General features: G+C 48.8%; 1 protein-coding gene across 1 annotated transcript in view; it reads right to left on the reverse strand.

The window, feature by feature from the left end:
* GRK5 (G protein-coupled receptor kinase 5) overlaps positions 1-20,835 on the reverse strand; it is a 233,670-nt gene that overhangs the window by 109,257 nt on the left and 103,578 nt on the right. Inside the window, exon 2 of the mRNA XM_007469576.1 lies at positions 15,239-15,334. Within this exon, the coding sequence (XP_007469638.1) occupies positions 15,239-15,334 (96 nt within the window). The remainder of the gene's footprint in view (positions 1-15,238; positions 15,335-20,835) is intronic.

Here is a 20,835-nt window from a genome sequence, read left to right on the forward strand (position 1 = left end):
GGAAAGAGTAGAGCGAAGTGAAGGGAAGCTCTAAGTGAATAACAGGATGCAAACAGGGGGTGTGTGAATTCCTGCGGAAAGAACAATATAAACGAGTAATCATACAATCTTGTTAGAAAGGAAACTCAAGTTTTACTGTAACAATAGATATTTTTCCAAGAAAATACATCTATTTATTGTGAGTTTAAATAATCCAGCTTGGTTGGGATCTTCTTAAACTTTGGAGCCATGACTATACTTGTAAGACTGTCTGAAAAGGAGCATTTAAGTTTCAAGTACAACATTAATCTTTATCCATTTCTAATTAATGAAAACATTCTAAAATATAACTTTGAAGTACTTGAACAAGACTCAGTCATTATGGTAAAGTTAGAAGGTGCTTCTTTGACATAATTGAAATCATTTTTTAATACATTTTGTAATTCAAGATTGTGCTGTATTCTAAATAGTGTGCACTGTGCTGAATTCATGAAGAAGAAAAAGAGGGGAAAAAAGACTTCTGCCCTCTAATAGCTCAGGGTCGAGTATCAGAAACTGTGACAAATACTGTATGTGAAATCCTTTAAAAATGTGCACATTAAATATTTATAATGCAATATTTAGGGAGCATTTTCAAGGGAGGGAAAAGGATTAGAAGTTTCATTAGTTATTAGTTTTGGTTTCAACTGAGGAACAGTGGGAACCTTTGAACGTTTAATCCTTGAAAACTCTTGAACTATATGTATTCTAGACAGTAAAGCTCAGAGAATTGTTTTTCAGTTTGTACACTCTTTTACAGATGATGAAGCAATGATTATAAAATTTTCATTTTCATAATATGCTTCTTTTTTGGTGCACTTAAATATGCCATTTATTGCCTATTTTTCTAACTAGAATGGAAGGTCCTTGAGAATATTATCAATATGTTTACTGTTACACCTTAAACACTTAGGACAATGCCTGCCCCAGAGTGAGCACTCAATAATTATTTATTAACTTAATTGTATTAACATATCTGAAAAACAATGTGGAAATTCTAAATTATATACTTAGAAATATGGCTCTCGGGCTTAGTTTTTGACGTTAATATTTTGCTATTTCCAAATAAGCTTTCTGTTAATAGCCAATTATAATTATTGGTTCTATCAATTATATTCTCTATTTCTAAATGTCCAAATGCAAGGAATGTTTGTTTTAAGGAATCAGAGCAGTAAGAAATTCTTTACATGGCTTTTAATTAATTGATTGGCTGGATCATACAGTGAAACGTGTAGAAGTATTTAAGGATTCAGTCTTCTTTGAACTAACTGTATCACTGTGCCCTTTCTTGGTGCTTTCAGTATTGCCCCTCACGTTCTTGCGGCATCCTCTTTGCTCCTTTGCCTTCATCTTTGTGTTCATTATCTTGTTCCTGGGCCTATGGTCGTTTTCTTCTTTGCTGCATGTTCCTGTTGTATTAATACTTCCCAGTCGTCTGGCAGTCTTGGTGTGTTTTTCAGTTTTGTCAGTGTAGATAGGATGGACAAATAGGTCTCTGGATTTAAAGGAAAAAAATCACTCCCTTTGTAAATTTGATAGATTAAAAATTCCAGAATAAGGTGATACTTTATTTTTAATTTCTGCACAATGGACACATTGAAACATGTTTAAGGATTAATAACAATGATATATTAATAACAGATTAATTGAAATTGTAGAAGGTGTTTAAGTTCTATTCAGTTTCCTCAGTAACATTGTTCTTCTGTGTTACCTTCTATTCTTCCCTGCTTATTTTAACTGTTTAAAGACTTTTCTAAATTATGTATCTTTGAAGTACTTCTGTAGTGTCTTTTGTATTTTTAGGAAACAAATTTTAAAAATTCAAAACTGCTGTTTTATCATGTTGGTAATTAAACATAGTAAAGTGCAAATTTTGCATCTTGATAGATTAAATCAAAGTTGAGGGGAGCCTGAAGACGGGAAATGACGAAGTGGAGCTAGGACCTGGCAAGTCGGTGTGGACTTAGGTCTTGGAAATACAGACTGAAAGCCTAAAATCTTTAACATCACGTTCACGCTTTTTCATCAACTTTCAAATTGTTAAAATTAAACTATCCCCTTCTAATTTAAAAAGAAAAGTAGAGAATAAAAAGAAGACCCCAGTCATAAAATGAGTTTTAGACTCACATATCATGTTACCTTTGAGATGGAAAATATTTAATAAGTTTAAATTACTAAATGACTATGAGCAATCATAGTTTATTAAGAGAGACTTAGATTTGGGTGGTTATACATAACCCAGTCTTTGAAATTGGTTGATGTGAAAGGAAAGGGTTGTTTCCTCCTATCTTGTGTCTCTTAATGCCAGGGTCAAACAGTGGACTTTGTGCTTGTTAACCACTCTGGATCAGTATGGTAATGTTTTATTCCTAGCAAGAGTAATTTCAGCATGTAAAATTTTTGAATTAGATTTCATGATCAGTTTTAAAAATATTCATCATCATGTAAGGATTGTTTAAATTATTCTACTTTTCGACAGCAATCCCCAAAATTGATGAGAATGACTAATCCACGTTCTTTGTTGAGACACAAATACCTAATGAGGTAAAAAAGGCAGAAAAGTTTTCTTTCTCTGAGACAATAGTAAATGTCAAGGGCATGCAGTATTTGTTAATTCTGTAAAATACTCATGGTAGTTATTATACCATTAAAATATAGTCATTAACTGTGAAATCTTTTGCATCCTTCATTAATCTCAGTCATGAGTTACTCTTTATGACATCTCTATAATTGAGGTGTGCAAATTTAATTTGTGGAAAGGAAAACTTATAAACAGAAAAAAGGTGATTTTTGTGTAGGCTGCGTTAAGCCTGACAGAGGTGAGCTTGAGGATCTGAGTTTCTAATTCCAAATTTCTGCATTTGCAACTGTCATAGGGAATAGTTTTCTGGTTATTTTTAAAACTAGGCAGTGTAGGGGCAGTGAGTCATGAATCATTATAAAATGGTGATTATTTTAAGCATGTATTAAGTGTAAATATTTTACATATTGGAGTATTTTAAATTCACCAAGTCTAAAAATGCTGTGAGAGGAGAGGATGGTGAGTTTATGTGATGATCTAAAATTTTTTCAACCTCATTGTTTACCATGGATCTTTTTGGACTTTATTTTACATTAAAAATTATATGTGCTCTTTTCTTGGTCTTCCTTTTGTAGATACTTTAACAGTTCATTTCCAGTTCATTAGGTTTTCAAAAAAGAGCTATTGTGTTTATTCATCTTCAGCTTGTGTGTTTCTCTGGATTTCAGAGCATTATCTTGAAAAACAAATATATATGCGTGTATATATATATGAAGAATGAGCTTGAACAAGCAGTAAAAATAAATTAAATAAAAAGCCTTTTTAAGGGTTGATGTTTTATAAAGTTTAAGGCGTTTGTATGTGCGCTTTTTTTTACATTCACAGGGTTTGGGTACTAACTTTATCTGCTTTTTTTTTTTTTTTTTTTTTAATTTGAAAGTTTATATTGGCCCCAAATATCCCTCTGCCCACATTTTTTTCTTCTCACTCTCCCTTGGGTGCTAGCTCTGGGGTACTCGGAACAAGGGGTGTTTAATACGCTGAGGCAGAGGCTGGGGCAATACTGTCAAGGTGCTGCTGAACAGACAGAGCCCGGGAAATAAATTCTGTAAATAGTCTGAGCAGAGACCATCAGGAGTGTTGTCCTAGTGTCTCTTTATGGGGCAGAACTGTCATGCTCAGCCTGCTGCGGGTCGGCTGGCCTCTTGTGCTGGTTTGAGGTCCCCATTGCTGCATAAACCAGCTTGTTTTTCCCCTGTTTTCAGCAACAGGCCTTAAAACAGACAGAAAAGCCCTTCTCATGCCCGCGACTGCAGTGAATTGGGGCTGGCAAGCGGGGCCAAGGTGCTCACCAAACCTCACTGGCTTTGTCCATCAGAGGCACATTTCAGGTTAATGGCATCTGCGGACGCAAGCATGAGCGGGAAACAGAACATTCCAGAGGAAGCAAGGGAGGCAGAGGTCATGGCGCAGGCTACTCGGGTTTAGCTACACGCGTCTGCCTTTAAAAAGACAGCATGAGGGGGCTTCCCTGGTGGCGCAGTGGTTAAGAATCCGCCTGCTAATGCAGGGGACACGGGTTCGAGCCCTGGTCTGGGAAGATCCCACATGCCGCGGAGCAACTGGGCCCGTGAGCCACAACTACTGAGCCTGCGCGTCTGGAGCCTGAGAGCCACAACTACTGAGCCTGTGCTCTAGAGCCCGCGAGCCACAACTACTGAGCCTGCGCGCCACAACTACTGAAGCCTGCGTGCCTAGAGCCCGTGCTTCACAACAAGAGAAGCCACCACAATGGGAAGCCCGCGCACCACAACGAAAAGCAGCCCCCGCTCGTCGCAACTAGAGAAGGCCCACGTGCAGCAATGAAGATCCCATGCAGCCAAAAATAAATTAATAAAAAAAAAAAAAAGACAGCGTGGGCATTCTCACCTCTGAGCAATGTCACAGTGAACTACAAAGATGCTCATCTGAACGCTAACTGTAATGGCAAAAACTAGAGGGAAAGAACCCCGAAAGTACAATATATACATGGGATAGATAGCAAGCCTTGAAAAATCAGGTTCATTGGAGGCTAATGGGAGAGGGTTTCTTTTCTTTTCTTCCTTTCTTTTTTTTAAAAAATTATTTATTTATTTGGCTGCAGCGGGTCTTAGTTGTGGCATGCGGGATCTAGTTCCCTGACCAGGGATCAAACCCGTGCCCCCTGCATTGGGAGAGCGGAGTCTTAACCACTGGACGACCAGGGAAGTCCCGAGAGGGCTTATTTTCGAGATAACTTAAAGGAAGAATCCGCCCTCAGGAAATAAATAAGCCACAGGTGGGGAAAGATCGGGGGCCTGGACCAATGCTGGGAGGACGGCAATAGGCTAGTTCCCCACTGTCCACTGGTGTAGACACTCACCCCTCTGGATGGCCCAAGAGAACAGGAATTTTGTGTTTTGTTCACTGATGTATCTCCAATGTCTGACACTCAATAAATATGCGCCAAATGGAAAAACATAAATCACGTTTATGGAGGTTTTTAATGACCTGGGAAAATATTTTTGAAATTATATTAAGAAAAAGATTAAGAAACAAAACCATGGTATGTACACAGGGCAGAAAAGCTAGAAGGAGTTACATGAAAGTATTAACTAGCTATAGCTGAGTGGTAAAATTATGGGTGGCCTTTCTTATGTTTTTTAGCAAAGTAATTTACCAATTACAATTACTTGAACGATAACAACAACAATAATAAAAAGAGGGAACAAAAAAGCACCATGCAGCATGGTTTGGAAAGCAGTTAATTGTCTTGTAGACATTCCTATGGCCTGTGGGAAGAAGTCAGCCTGGGCCTGCAGGGGTTAACCCCAAGCTGGGGTCACGAAGGAGGGAAGGATCCACCCTCAGACTTGGTCAGATTTGGGATCCTCTAGCCCCTTGAAATTGAACTCCAGAGACCATGTGAGAAGGTGGTACTGGGGGTTGGACTGTGACCCCCAAAGAAGACATGTTGGAGTCCTAACCCCTAATACTTCAGAATGTGATCTTATTTGAAAATAGGGTCTTTACAGAGGTAACGGAGTTAAAATCAGGTCATTACGGCAAACCCTAGTCCAATATGACACCAATATAACTGGTGCCCTTATAAAATGGGGAAATCTGGACATACACAGACACAGACACGAACAAGAATGCCGTGTTAAGGTGAAGATGAGATTAGGGTGATGCTTCCACAAGCCAAGGAATGTTGAAAATTGCCAACAACCATGAGAAGCAAGGAGGAAAGCCTGGAGCAGATTCTCCCTCATGGGCTCAGAAGGAAACAATACTGTCGACACCTTAATCTTAGACCTCCAGCTTCTAGAACTGCGAGATAATACATTTCTGTTGTTTAAGCCCCCATAAATGTCTGTGGCATTTGGCTCTGGCAGCCTGAGTCGACTAACACGGTGAGGGAAAGCCTGCCTTGGAGTCAGGTCACAGGGAGACCTCGGCATGTCACTTGTCTCTCTGGGACTCAGTTTACTTACCTGGAAAATGGGAGACCTGGCCTAAAGCAGTGGGTTTCAAACTTGGTTTTCACTCTGGAATAAAATCTTACACAGGTAAAACCTTCACTCTGGAATAAAATCTTACCAAATATAAAAGGTAAAAAGAAACCCTGTTCAGATAGAAATCTGCTCTGGATCTCTCATGCTCCCTGCAGGACAGCCTTTGAAAACCACAATCTCAGATCATCTGTAAAATCCCTATCAGTGCTCCATTCTAAGACTCTCCAAACACAAAACCCACCAGCTAGGATCACTGAGCAACTTGCTTGTACCCAAGCCCAGGCTGGGCACCAAGGATCCAGCCCTTGCCTTCCAGTGGCTGTTCATTTGGTGTAGAGGTGAGACTAACACCCAGCAAACTAGCCAGGCCACCCTCTCCCTCGTAAGAGCTACAGCTGCAAACAGGTCACCTGATGTTCTAAATCCGCCACATCTAAATTTATCTTGCCCTCCAAGGACAAGCAGATGCTGTGCCTTATCAGAGCATGGCAAGTGGCAGAACGACATACATGACGTGCCCTTATCACCCCAAGGACGAGAATGACGTCTGTAGAAAGACTTGGCTCACCTGGCGATGAAACCAAGAGCTTGCGTGCCAGCCTGGAAGGCCTGAAGGGGACCAGGTCATGAAGACCCTTGGGCGGGGTGAGACCTGTCCCAGGAGCCCATACTCCTTTCCGGACCCTGATGCGTGCCTGGCAATGCCAGAGAACCTGTAACCCTTGAACAGGGACGAGCAGAAAAGGAGGCTGTTTGCAGTACGGCATGGACTAGCCCCTGTCACATCTCTGGGAAAGGACCCCGGCTGCACATTCCACTCAGTGGACATCGACGATGTGCAGGCAGGAGACCACCGTGGGCTGGATGAGGGGGACCCCGCCAGTCAGAGCACAGAGCTGAGCAGCCCAGGAGGAGGCTGGAGACTCCAGGGATGGGGTCCAGGGTCAGGCTGAGCTGATCCAGGCTTGGGCTTCCTCCAAAGCCTTGCAGGATTGAAGGCTCTGAGACCCTACCTGCTGAAGGCAACAGGGTGGCTCCCGCCTGCCAGCATCCCAGCAGAACCGGGCAGGAGCCACACAGCCACAGTCCTGCTGGATCTGCAAAGACGGAGAGACTCTGACCATCTTCTCGGAAACCACAGACTCATCAGGGGACCCAAAATCAACTAGGAAAGAGGGCAATGGTGTCACCAATCCCACTGCCCCACTGTGGAACCAGGCAGCAAATTCCGTATTTATTCATTCAACTTTCACTTACACAAATAACTCGCCAATTCATTCTCCTTAAAAAAAAAAAAAAAAAGAAGTCACCTTACAGATAAAGCTAATATCCCCTCTGACCTCTATGCCTTCCCCAGGGGTAAACTTTATTAGCGCTCTGGGGTGCAACCTTCCATAAGTCCCTGCAAAGAAACCTACAAGGCCAGGGATCTGGGCACAGTGTGACGCCATCAGCTTGCACAGGTGTGCTGTGGGGCTGTGGGGAAGAAGGAGGGCTGAGGGCTGCAGGGATATCAGGGTGGCCTCCAGGAAGGGGAGGCCAGAGGCAGGGGCTCAAGGAAGGGTAGGTTTCAAATGATCCCAAGGCTGGAGTCCCTGGGGCACTGGACCGACGAGATGTCAGCACAGAAGCAGCTAGCCACATTCATCGTTTGCAGCCAATTGGGCTTCTTTGGGAAACTCTAAAGCCCTCCCCAAGGGCCTTCAGCCTTTGCCACACGCCACTAGCACCATGATGACGATGGTGACAAGGATGGCTTCTTCTAGGCACTCTGCTGGCCCTCCCAACGGTTCTACCAGGTTGGTAATAGTGTCTCCCATTTGATAGACAAAGAAAGGACAACCCAGAGAAATTAAGCAACCTGCCCCATGTCACACGCCTGGGAGCAGCAGAGCCACCGTTTGACCTTAATGCCAGTGACTTTCCACAAGACGACCCTGCTTCTGTGGCCAATGGTACAGCTCTTGGGCCTGCAACAATGCCCAGCACCCAGCAGGAGCTCAACAAATATTTGTAGGCTGACTTCTTGTTCAAGGACCATGAGTAATGCTGGGTGAATAGTCAAAACTAGGCTAGTTCAAGGCATCTTCACATTATTACAGTATTTTGGATTTTCTTCTTAAAGGTTAAAAGTCTCCATTTTCTTCCAGGAATCCCCCATAGCCTAGAGCTTCTGCTCCTGGAAAGAGTTAAGACTTTGGCAAGACGCTGTCCCACAAGGCAAATGAAATCTCTCCTGTCCCATCCATCGGTGAGTGTACAGGGCACCGCGGCAGCTACTTTCTGCGAACAGCCTCCTGTTAAATGTCAGCCTCACCAGGGGTGGGGAGGGGCCTTGATTTATTATATAGCTTTTGGACAGTTCCTACAGAAATACTGCCAAACAGTGGAATAACCAACTCTTTCACTCATACTCTTTTTTTTTTTAATGAAAGAAAAAAGCATGCAATGAGCCTGAGCTAAATAAATAAAAATGCCACACTTTTTGCCCAACAGAATTTTCTGCGTCACTGAGAAATATTTGCAGCCCTCAACAATCTTTTATCTTCACAATGACGTTCCAGCCTTCCAAGTTTTGGACATTCTGAGAACTTCTTTGATTTGGACCCTCTAATTATCTTACAATTAGCTTACTACCGAATGCCATTATTTGATGTTTCATCAAGCAGATATCAAAGAACGCTTCTTCTCTCACGATCTGTCTGCTCCCCTCCAGGACTGTCTAAAATCAGTTACTCATATCTGGGGCTCACACTGGAAGTAGATACATGTGGCAGGGACTCTCTGTCTTAATACTCGTTACTGCCAATCCCAGTTACGGTTTCCAGGCTGGGGAGGAGGGCAGCATCCATTCACTCAGTCACTTCATCCATCCATCCATCCACCTACTCACTGTGCCAGCGATGGAGACCCCAAGATGGAGAGCACATGGTCCATGCCCCCAGGGAGCTCACACAAAGAGATGCCCTGGGAGGCTCAGAGTGACGTCACTTCTTCCAGGGAAGTTTCTGACAGGTGGAAGACCCTCCACACTATTCTCTAGCTCGGCAAGCTGTCCCTCCATCATGGACCTTTCTCAGAATTTGTTATCACCTCTTTATTTCTGCCAGTCTCTTGGGTTCAGCCATGAATGAGCTCGGGGGGCAGGGGGCAGGAATCAGGCCTGTTTCCCCAGTGCACAGCATATCTTAAGTGCTCAGTAAACACTTGTTGAATAAGCAAATGAACATGCTACCCATACTTACAAGATAAAAGAAAGAAAAAAGAGACAGATAGAAATGTCTGTCCCTCTGAGTACCTACTGAGTTTCTCTGCTGTGGGTACTGGCTGGGGGCTGATGTCAAAATGTTTATAAAGTCAATATGATGCTGGGGAGTGGAGAGCTGCAGCTCAGGACCAGGGGCCTGGACTGTCCTGGGCAGGTCACTTCTCCTCTTGGAGCCTAACAGGCTCTGAAATTCAGACTCAGGTCTGAAAGGGGTGGCTAGACGAGATGCTCTCTAGTTCCTTGAGTCGAGAATTCTGTAAAAGCCTAACATCACTGTGAGAATTACTCCAGCTGCAGCCTCAGGGGAAACGGGCCTGGACCAGGAGCCACCAGGTCACCTGCTCATCATCTAGTAGGGAGTGGGGGAAGGGAGACAAAGCAGATGCTTTCTAAGGTGCCTCCTAAGTCTGAACTTTTATGACTTTAAACCACTGGCTAAATTAAATGTGGGTATGGCAAGAATATGTCACAGAATTTTTAAACAGAGCCCTCATTTCCAATATTTCACTTCATTCATTCCTTCATTCACTCTCCCAACATTTAGTGAACCCCTACTGTGTGCCAGACACTGTTCTAGTGGTGACCCACACAAGACACAGTCAGTATTGTCATGGGACATCCAGTCCAGTAAGGGAGAGAGAAAATACACAGGTCAACAACTAAACAAAGGATGACGGCAGCTGGGGGCGCAGGCCAAGAACATTAATAAACAGCACAGTGTGAAAGACAGCAATTAGAGGGCAAGTATAGTTCCTTTCTAAAGGCTGGTTGGGAAGGCTTTTCTATGGAGGTGATATCTGAACTGAGACCTAAAGGCCCCCTAGAAGAAGTGTGGGGAAGAGCATTCCAAAAGAGGACAGCAAGGGCAAAGGCTCCAGGCTCCAGACAAGCTTGGGGTAGTCAAGGGACAAAAGGGCAAACCAGCACAGCAAAGTGAATGGAGGAGGAGGGAGTGACTGAGACAAAGGTGAGGGCCGGCTCACATAGGACAGGGTAGGAAGGGCGTTGCCAAGAGGTCCATGGATAGGATTCAGGGGGTCTGTGAACTTGGACGGAGAAAAATGTCATCTCTCTCTTCACCAGCCTCTAGCTGGAAATGAGCACTTCATTGAGTCACAAATGTTGACAACAACCCACAGTAATGTTAGCGGTGCCTGGGACTTGTCAACGACACAAATCTCAGACCCATTCACATCACCATCATTGCAGATATCTGGAAATATCACTTACGCTCTCACTAATTGAAGATTACAGTAGCTATTAGACCAGCTGCTGGGCCTTATTAAAGTATCACAAAAAAGCACATACACTTCAAGATCATACAGTTTTAAAGTATCTAATATCTATTTGAAAAGAACTGGTTTCCTTTGCAACCCTGCGTATTTTATTTTCTGTATGTAAAAGCATTATTCTGAGAAGGGATCCTTAGGCTTCACGCAACGACCAAAGAGCTCATAAGCCACGGTGAGAAGTTTGTCTTTTAGTACAGGTGGGAGCAGCTGCTGCAGCGGTTTTATCAGGGGATCCAAGGGGTGCCGTTTTCATTTCTCAGAATCCCCCTGGCTGCTGGGGGAGATGGCCTGTGGTTGTCAGGGCAGTGCTGGGGGCGAGAGAGGGTGTGGCTTTAACAGACCACTGTTCTGGCCAGTCAACGGGGTCCTTGTGGTCTCCGTCCTCCCCTCTGATCAAGAGCCTTCCCACGGGGCCCTCTGGGCCCATAAGGGCCTCATCACCCTGGCCCAAAGCCTGCTCTGGGACATCCTCCCAAAGAGCTTCAGAAAGTGAGCTCATGTGTCCACAAGAAAAATAAATGTGGCATTTGCCACTGTTTGGTTTATATATTGGTCTAGAAAAGAAATGAGATTTTTATTTAAGAAAGCCTTCCAGCAGGACCCCAGCAGAGGCTAGGCAAACAGCAGGGCGACGGACTGTAAACACACAGGAAGGCCCAAGCCCTGGGGCCGGTCCCCGCGAGCTGCAGCCCCTCGGTTTATGGCGGCCTTCCTGTTTTCCCGGCCTCTCTCCACACTGCACTCATACACAGAGTCTTTTCAATCCCTCTAGGAGAACAGAAGAATTCATTTTCACACGCCAGCGTGCACGTTTCTCTCACCCTCCCAGGGGAGTGGACCCTGACAAGAGGCCCGTTTATGGACCTTGATGGACAGATGGGGATGGGGCCCATGGGGTGGAATCCACGGACATAGAAAAGCTCAGAGGCGAATCCTAGGCTCCAGGGGGTCCCCCATACCGGAAGTGAAGAGGGTGCGGCTGGGCCAACTGGAAGGTGAGGGGCATTTGGGGCCCTTCTGGGGCAATGCCTGGAGGCCCTATGGGGAGCAGGGCTAGAGTGGGGGGCACTGAGAGTTGGTGTCGGGGATTGAACCTCGGCAGAACTCGCTCACCGCCAAGTATCAGGATCTGTGTGTCAGAAAGGAGAGACGTGGAGAGGGAGGGAGCCCTGGGTCTCTGAGTCTGGCACTAGGATAGGTGAAAAGAAAGGTAGACAGTGCGGCGTCCACATTGCTGGAGTGAACTGTGGCCGAAGTGTGACCGTTCTGGAGGGGCCAGCTCAGCTCAGCTGTCCTTTTCCCAGGCTGCTGGCTAGAGAGAACAGGACTTTTTTTTGGGGGGGGTGTCTTTTCTTTTGCACCCATTGGCATCTCCGGGTAGTGAGTTTCTCCAGCACCTGGTCCCTGGGATTTAAGGGAGGCAAAAAAGAAAAGCCAGGAGCTCACTGGCACATCACTCCTCACATCCTGAGATCCCAGCCAGTCTGCCTCTTCCTCCATTTTTAGGAATCTTCTTTTGTTTTCTTTTTTAAATGCTTGTTTTGTTTTTAGTTGATTTATTTATTTATTTTTGGCTGCTCTGGGTCTTCGTTGCTGTGCACGGGCTTTTCTCTAGTTGCGGCGAGCAGGGGCTACTCTTCGTTGCGGTGCGCGGGCTTCTCACGGAGGTGGCTTCTCTTTGTTGCCGAGCACGGGCTCCAGGCGCGCGGGCTTCAGTAGTTGTTGCACGAGGGCTCAGTAGTTGTGGCTCACGGGCTTAGCTGCTCCGCAGCATGTGTGATCTTCCCGGACCAGGGCTCGAACCCGTGTCCCCTGCATTGGTAGGCCGATTCTTAACCACTGCGCCATCAGAAAGGTCCCTTTAGGAATCTTCTTATATTTTTTTATATGTGATGTCCAGAGCTCTGGACTGCCCATGGGGGGGGGGGGGGGATAGGAAACAACGCATCTGCTCCACGTTGTCTGGAACTGGAAGTCCTATAGTTGACATTTGTGTTTTCCATTTTCAAGAGACACATGAATCAAATATAGCAAAATATTAACATTTCTTTAATCCAGGTGGCAGGTACATGAATGTTCCTCATATGACTCTCAACACTCTTCCGTTTATTTAAAACACTGCAGAAGCTCAGTGTTCACTCCTTCATACCACTTCATTCATTCTTTCCTTCACTCGTTCATCCAACTATTGTGCTCCTCCTGTAAGCAGGCACCAGGCACATGGTGGTGAATTTAAAAGATCCTTCTCGAGGAGACTTTCGCACTTGAGGGGCAAAAAGACATCCAATAATAACTGGGGGTGGGAGGTGGGGAGGTGGGAGGTGCCCTGACAAAAGGGCAGGATGCTTTGAAAGACCCTGGCCCGGAGCTAATTTAAATTCTCTGAGGCGGTGGCCTTCACAGCTGGCTGGGCCCTGAGGACCATTCCAGACACCACCACCTGCGGGCAGTTAACCCAAGGCAGAGAAGCAAATGGGCTCCACCTGCTGGGCCCCTCCCAGGTGATACTGGCCCTCACGCAGTTACCCTGCCTCTCTACACAGCTCCCCACTTTGGAGGGTCCTTTCCTCCTATTTCAAGTTCTCTCTTCCAAATCAACACCTCAGAAGGGTCTCTTGGATCAGCCCCATGGCTCTGCGGTTGAATGGGAGCCATTCCTGGGCCTGTTGAGAAAAAGCTGGGCTCAGCATCCAGGAAAGGCATGTGGTAGCTGGTGAACTTGCTTGCCCTGGACGAAGAGGATGCAGAAGAGGGTCTGGTTCCCCAGGAGTGTGCGGGAGACCATGGCATCTGAGGTTCCCCACCCCTCCCCACCCCTAGGCCCTACTCTCTCCAGGCCTAAAGAACCAGATGTGGCCCCGGGAGGGTGGCGGCCGACGCCAGGGACCCTCCCTCCTCTCCCCCCTCTGAAGGCTACTTGTGAGTTGTCAGTGGCAAAACCCTCCCCGACACCCCCCCCCAGCCTCAGAAGAGCCCATCTTCTCTCCCCCCACTGCCCCACGTACCTCCAGATCAAGGGCAAACTTGGGCACCCCCAACACAAGAGTGGCCCAGCAGAGTGGGAGCTGTTGTGCATTCCAGGAAGAAAGTCAAGCGCTAAGGGGAGCGGTCCCGGGCTCCAGCGAAGCCCTTCACACACCTGGCCTCACTGGACTGGGTTCATAAGCACTGTTTTCAGCTGAGGAAACTGAGGCTTAGCAAGATTAAGTAGCTTGTCAGGTGGCTGGAGAGCGGGTGGGGTTTGAACCCAAGTCGGCCTGGACCCAGAGGCCCTGACCTCTTAGGCCACCTGCACTCTCAGCCCCAAGAACACCGTGGGGACTCCGACCTGAGGTTTTAAGGACGGAAGGTGGGTCTGAGGTCATTTCCCCACCACTTAGCACCCTACTTCTTTCCTGCTCACATCTGCTTTCGTGGGATGCACGTGGCTTCCTTCCACTTCATAAACACCAATTAAGGGAGCTCCTCCTTTGCGCTGGGCATGTGGGGCGCACAGAGAGAACAGGTCACCTGCTGTCACAGCACAATGGAAGGATCTGGAGGGGGCCGCCCGGCGAGAGGACTGAGCAGGCCTGGGACGGCATGTGAGTCCCACCTGGCCTGGGGAGCCGGTGGAGGCCAGGCCACGCGGAGAAGCCATTCAGAAAAGCTAAACGGCCACGAGTGGCCTCACGTTCCACAGCAGGCGCAGAGCAGTTCACCCAGTGCCCCGGGCAGAAGTCTCAAGAGCAGCTGGGCCTGCGGAGTTCTGGGTAACAGCATCATCCTATATGCACGCTCAAAGGATCTGAGTGTAATAAACACAGTATGGCACATCCGTGACCTCTAGCAGTCAGGAGCAGATAAGACGCGTTCATGCAGCAAGCGGGAGTGCCCCACCCTGGGCACAGAGGGGAGAAGGGCCAGGGCTCCCACCAGCACAGAGAGTCCTCGTCCAGCCCCCCAGCCTCCTCACCACAGCCGTGTTCGGAGCGGGGCCGGAGATAGACCCTCCTTGTGCATTTGGCTGCACCAGCCCCTAGGGAGACAAGCGCCCTCTGCTCTTGGAGCTGCCTGGCCGTGTGGGTGCTGAATAAAGAGGACAGGGCTGTGTACTGAGCAGGGCAGCTCCTCGGTGAGAACCCACATCCCTGGCAGCAGGGAAGGGGAGCCCAGAGGCTCACCACCCCACCTCAGCTCCCAAAGCCTGGGGCTGCTTCCTGAGGGCAGGACCCGCGGGCCCCAGGAAGGAAGGGCGGAAAGCTACGAGGGGGGTGCTCAGGGCCAGGTGTGGCCCACCTCCACCGCCCTCCCACAAGCTGTGCAACTTCAGTCCAATTACAGAATCTCTCTGTGCCTTGGTTTCCCCAGCTGCAAAGTGGAGTAAAATAACAGCCTCAAAGGGTAATTGGGAGATAATCCTGCCCGGCACACACCAAATACTCGACGAATGTTGGTTGCATCTTTATATCAATTAGCAAAGGCATCAGCTTGGAGCGCCTACCTGGCATCACTTTACTGCATTAATCGATTTGTACCTGACTCACCATTCAGACGGTTCCGGTTAACGGGCCCCTTGCTCCCCTCTCCGTCCCTCTCCGTGCACCCTCGAGGCAGGACAGCTTACCTATGGTCCTTCGGAGGTCTTCACACTGGCTAATGTGAGGAAACTTCAGGATTTCCTTCCACTTCTTGCTTTTCCCCTTGCGCTTTCCTCCGCCCCCTGCAGAGATGGGGGAGAAAGATGGGGAGCTGATGCTGGTGTTGTCCAAGGCTCCAGAGCCTGTGTCCCAGCCCAGTGAGCCTGTGCACGGCTTCCTGGCTGGGAGACAGGGACACGCCCCCTCCACAGTCGGCATCAAGCCTGTGTGTTCTTCCCGCAGGCTCGTCTGGGCCTGGGGCCCCGCCACCACCAGCAGCAGCGGTCCCTCCCATCCTCCACGCCTGCACCCACACCGGGCACCCTGTTCTTCCTCGGCGTCTCCCACGGCTGTGCAGCCCTGCCGGGTGCCTGGTGTTCGCCCCAGACTCGACCACAACCTTCCGATGGCAGGGGCCAGGCCTGTTGGCCTGGGAAATCCTGGTGAAATGGATTCACAAGCGGGTGGACTGCGGCCCCCTCACCACCTCATTTTATCCCCTTGTTTCCTGGGGAGAGTCCCCATCCCCAGCTGGAGGCCAGGGGTCAGGAACAAGGACTTCAACTCCCACGTGTCCTGGGTAGCCCCTTCTCCCGCCTTACGAACCCCAGGGTCTCAGGGGATGCATTTCTCAAGGCTGGAAGGACTCCTGAAGGACCCCCGTCAGGCCCTGCATCCTGCCCAGTGTGCACACGTAATGAACACGCACACGCTAGGGACACACACGCAATGGATATGCACACATGATAGACACACAAACACAGTGAACACACATGTAACAAACACACACAATGAACACGTACATGCAATGAACACACGGAGTTACCTAAGGCGCACACACAGGTGTTCCCATCATCCCTGCCACACCTTATCCGTGGACAGATGTCAGAACGCTCAGGCGTGCAAACAGCAAGGGGGGGCCGACTCCAGCCTACGTGTCCCTGAGCCCACCACCATTTGGAACTTGGACCTGGAGGCACCTCTGTGTCACGTGGCCAGGACCGCGCCAAGAACCTGAGATGCCATCGTCTGCCCACTGCCCCCAGAGTGGCCCTTAAATTCCACTGGTCAGTGACTCACCAAAGATCACATAGTCCTTTAGGTCCCTCAGCGTCTCGGAATTTTAAGGGCTTCTTATCCCCCTTCATGTGATCACCACCTCAAGTACCCGCGAAGTCTGGGGCCAGTTAAAGAGACGCCAGATCTTGGCCAGGCCCTCAGCACCCCGGGATGCTCCCCCCAGCCTCTGACCCCCAGAGAGGGTCTGGGCAGGGCAAGGCCCCTTTCTTCAGCCAGCCAACCCAGGGACACCCGGAGGAGCTTGGCTCTGGGCCCGCCCCTGGCCCAGCGTGTGCCGGTGCTGGCACAGAGCTGATCTCAATAAAGGGAGATTCCCAACTCATCCAACTGCCCTGCAAAGCTGAGGCCACCTTCCTGAACAGCAAGTGGGTGGGCTTCTGAGGATGGGACCAGGACCCCCACCCAGGGAGGCAGGAAGGAGGGGAGGGAGCTGACGGCAGAGGGGCAGGACACTGTCCATTTCCCAGCTCTCTGCTCGTTCTGTCTTCAGCCCAGCCAACCAGCCCCAGCCCCTTCTGCTCAAGCCTCCACAAAGGTCAAAGGCCGCAGCCTCCAAGGAACAAAACAAATGTGTGTGGGGCTCACGTTGTGGCCAGACACTGTTTGAACATTATCTTACTTAATCCTCAGAATGACTCGTGGAGGAGGAAATCACTGGGCATATCACAGATGTAGAAACAGATGTCCGATGTTGCGTAACTCACCAGCTGATGGCCTGTCCGACTACACTGTGCTCTTTGCTCCAGCCGGCACCAACACACCATCACACGTCCGCACACACCTCAGAGCCCTTCTGCTGGCCCTGCCCTGGTCCCTGCTCTAACTCTCCCAGGCAGAACCATTACTATTGCCACTTGACAGACAAGGAAACTGAGGCGCGGGGAAGAAAGAAGCAAGTCACCTATAGCCCCACAGCTCACAAATGGCAGGGCCAAGACCCCAGCCTGAGCAGAATCCAGACCCTAGGCATTCACACTCACCCTTCTGTCTATAAAGCTCCCTTTCGGGAGCACCGAAAGCAAAGGAAGCTCCCAGGTATCAAAGAGGAAGCTGGCATCGGACCTCAGAAGTGATATGGCCTCCGGTAGGAGGAAACAGAACTCGAATCTCTCCAGCTGAGGCCCAAGCCACCGAGAAGAGACGCCACCCCGGGCCCGAGGCCTGAAGAGCTGCTCTGTTGGACCCACGTGTGGCTTGTTGGTTTGTTTGCCTGTTCATTGAACCCGGTGTCAAGATTTAAACATGGAGATGTTATATATGAATCCAGATTTGGGACTTCTCTTCCTGCATTTCTCTTCCAGGATCAGCTGGAGCTGGGCGGCGGCTGCCCCTGTGGACAGGACAGTGGCCTCCAGCCGGCAGCTGGCCTGGCCCCTGTAAAGGTTAGTTACGTGCATCCCCCGGGGAAGGGCCGCCATCTTGAGAAATCAGCCAAGTCCGACGCTCCCATCCCCATCAGCTCCGCCTCCGAGGCTTAAAAGGGCCATTAGAACTCAGCCAGTCTGCGCCCCCTGTGCCCCCATTGATTCCCACACTATTTGTTCCCAGATCTGGCTGGGATTAAGCACTTTCGTGTGTGTGGTAAAATATACATAACAGAAAATGTACCATTTTAACCATTTGTAGGTATGCAATTCAGTGGCATTAAGCACATTCACATTGTTGTGCAACCATCACCACCGTCCACCTCCAGAATTTCTTCATCATCCCAAATGGAAACTCTATACCCATCAAACACCAGCTTCCACTCCCCTCTACCCCTGGCAACCACCTTTCTACTTTCTGTCTCTCTGATTGGACTACTCTAGGGACCTCACAAGTGACGTACAAGATGTGCTCTTTTGTGACTGGCTGATTTCACTCAGCATGATTTCTTCAAGGTACATCCATGTTGTAGCAAGTGTCAGATTTCACTCCATTTTAAGGCTGAATAATACTCCATTGTGTGCATACAGCACATTTTGTTTATTTATTTGTCTGTTGATGGATACTTGGGTTGTTTCCACCTTTTGGCTACCGTGAATACTGCTGCTCTGAATATCTGAGTCCCTGCTTTCAATTCTTTTGGGTATATGCCTAGGAGCAGAATTGCTGGATCATATGGTAATTCTATGTTTCCCTTTTCTGAGGAACTGGTGAAGCCCTCTTGACAATACAGACTCCCAGGCTGCACCCCATCAGCCTAAGCCCCAACTCTCTGTGATTGGAACCCAGGAGTCAGGCTACGTAAAAGGGTCCCCAGGCGATTCTTAGGTAGCCAGTCTATGGCAACAGGAGTCTATTTAAGACACACACACACACACACACACACACACACACACACACACACTTTTTTATAGGTTAATTTATCCATTAAGAAAATTAACACCAAAAACTTTAAAAATAAAGAAAATGAACAAAATTCATTAATTCATTAAACCAGTATGTGTAGAGCACCTAGTAAATGCCGAGCCCTATGCAGGTGCTGGGGACATGGGGACGGGCAAGACAGACGGGGTGTCACCCTCTTGGGGCTTCCTTCTTTGGGTGCCCGATCTAGTAAGGAAGACAAACATCAAAGGCTTGATTTCAGTGGTTCTCAACCCCTGGGCAATTTGTCCTCCAGGGGACATTCGGCAGTGTCTAGAGATATTTGGAGCTGTCACAACTGGATGAGGGTGCTACCAGCATCTAGCAGGTAGAGGCCAGAGATACAGTTAAACCTTGTCTAATGAGCAGGACAGCACCCCACAACAGAGAGCAATGTGCTCAAAGTGTCAATAGTGCCGAATTGGAGAAATGCTGCTTTATTTAATGACCATTATGACCAACACTCAGGAGGAGTGCCAGGTTTGGGAGAGACTCGCTAGTAATGGGGCCACAGTGGTGGTAGTAGGGAGGTGGCAAAGGTGAGTCAAGGCTGGAGGATGTGACCCAGAGGCTGGAGTAATGCAGGGCCGGCGGGTACCACACAGCCACCTGGGGCTTCCTTCGTCCTTATCCTCACTTCCTCATCCCCCAGAACAGGGCAGGGACTATGGCAGGCAAAGCAGTGCTCCCCCAAAGTATCCCTTAATCCCTGGCACCTGTGAATATGTTAGGTTATGTGGCAAAGGAAATTAAGGTTGCAGACTGAATTAAGGATAATGACAGGGACATTATCCTGGATGATCTGGGGGGACCCGATGAAACCAGAGTCCTTAATTGTGGAAGCAAAGGTGGGAGAGTCAGCTCAGAGTGATGTGATGTGCGGAAGACTAGACCAGCTGTTGCTGGCTTTGAAGAAGGAAGGGGCCACGAGCCAAGGAGTGCAGGCGACCGCTAGAAGCTAGACAAGGAAGAACACAGATTCTCCCCTAGAGCCCCCAGAAAGGAAAGAGCCCTGCCAACACCCTAGTTTTAACCCAGTGAGACCCAGGTCAGACTTCTGACCTCCAGAATTGACCCCTCTGCCTGTTGAAGCCCTGCTCTTTCTTCAAGCCCCCAACCTTATGCCCCTTCCAGGGCTGCCCTTGAGAGGCAGATCCCTTGTCTGCCCACAGCCCTCTCCCAGCTCAGCCCAGACCTGTTCCATATCCTTCCAGAGGGTGGGGCAGCTAACACAACTGGCCTGGACAATTGCAAGCTTTTGTTAAGTCATGCTGACTGACTGGTTAAGTGAATATTTGCTTAGCACTGAACTAGATGCCACACGCTTGGTCCTCAATAAGGCAGTTACTAGCCCCATTTCACAGATGAGAAACCTGAGGCTCAGGGAGAGGAATTAATGGGGCCAATGAGTGAACCACACACGCAAACAGGAGCATGTATCTTCTCCAACCCACACTGACTGGCAGCCACTTCCTGTCTTGAACATCCTTGGGCTTTATTTTCTTTACCAACCAGCCTACGGTTGCTCACAGTTTACCTTCCACAGGCTAAAAATGAGATGGCCAAGAGGAGAGAGTGCCTACCTTCGTGGACGTCCAGCTCATTCCATGCTTAAAAGAGCAGAGCTGAGTGAGACCACTGCAGGTGTGGCTAGGCAGGTGGGGGCTGCATGGAGGAAGGGGGCCCCAGCCAGGGAGGGGATGCCAGCAACGCAGGCTGGGAGCCAGACAGGAGGGCTTCTATCAGAGGTGAGAAGAGACCAAGATGTCAGGCTTGTGGACATGGGCTGAACTCCACCCACTCATGGCTCTGGGGAAGGCACCAAAGGACCCGGGCAGCAGGTCTCTCTCCTGGGTGGGCAAGAGTCCAAGCAAAACCTGGAGAAAGGTGGGCACCAGGAAGATGCAGCCTCCAGAGAGGAAGTTGCTTACCAAATCACTTCTGCTTTCTCCAGCCCCCAGGGTCTCCCTTGGCTGCCAGCAATGGCCTCGTGCAGGTACACCCCAGATGGGCCGAGGGAAGTGTGATAAGGGGGTGGCAGGGCAGGAGGAGGGAGAGTGGCCAGCAGGAGGGCAAGTCCTAGCGAGGATGGAGCGCAGGACTTGGGAAAAAAGCAAAGTAATAAAGAGCTACCGTGTCTTAAGCACGGGCCAAG

Source organism: Lipotes vexillifer, unplaced genomic scaffold, assembly GCF_000442215.2.
Source record: "Lipotes vexillifer unplaced genomic scaffold, Lipotes_vexillifer_v1.1 scaffold240, whole genome shotgun sequence".
NCBI classification, from domain to species: Eukaryota; Metazoa; Chordata; class Mammalia; order Artiodactyla; family Lipotidae; genus Lipotes; species Lipotes vexillifer.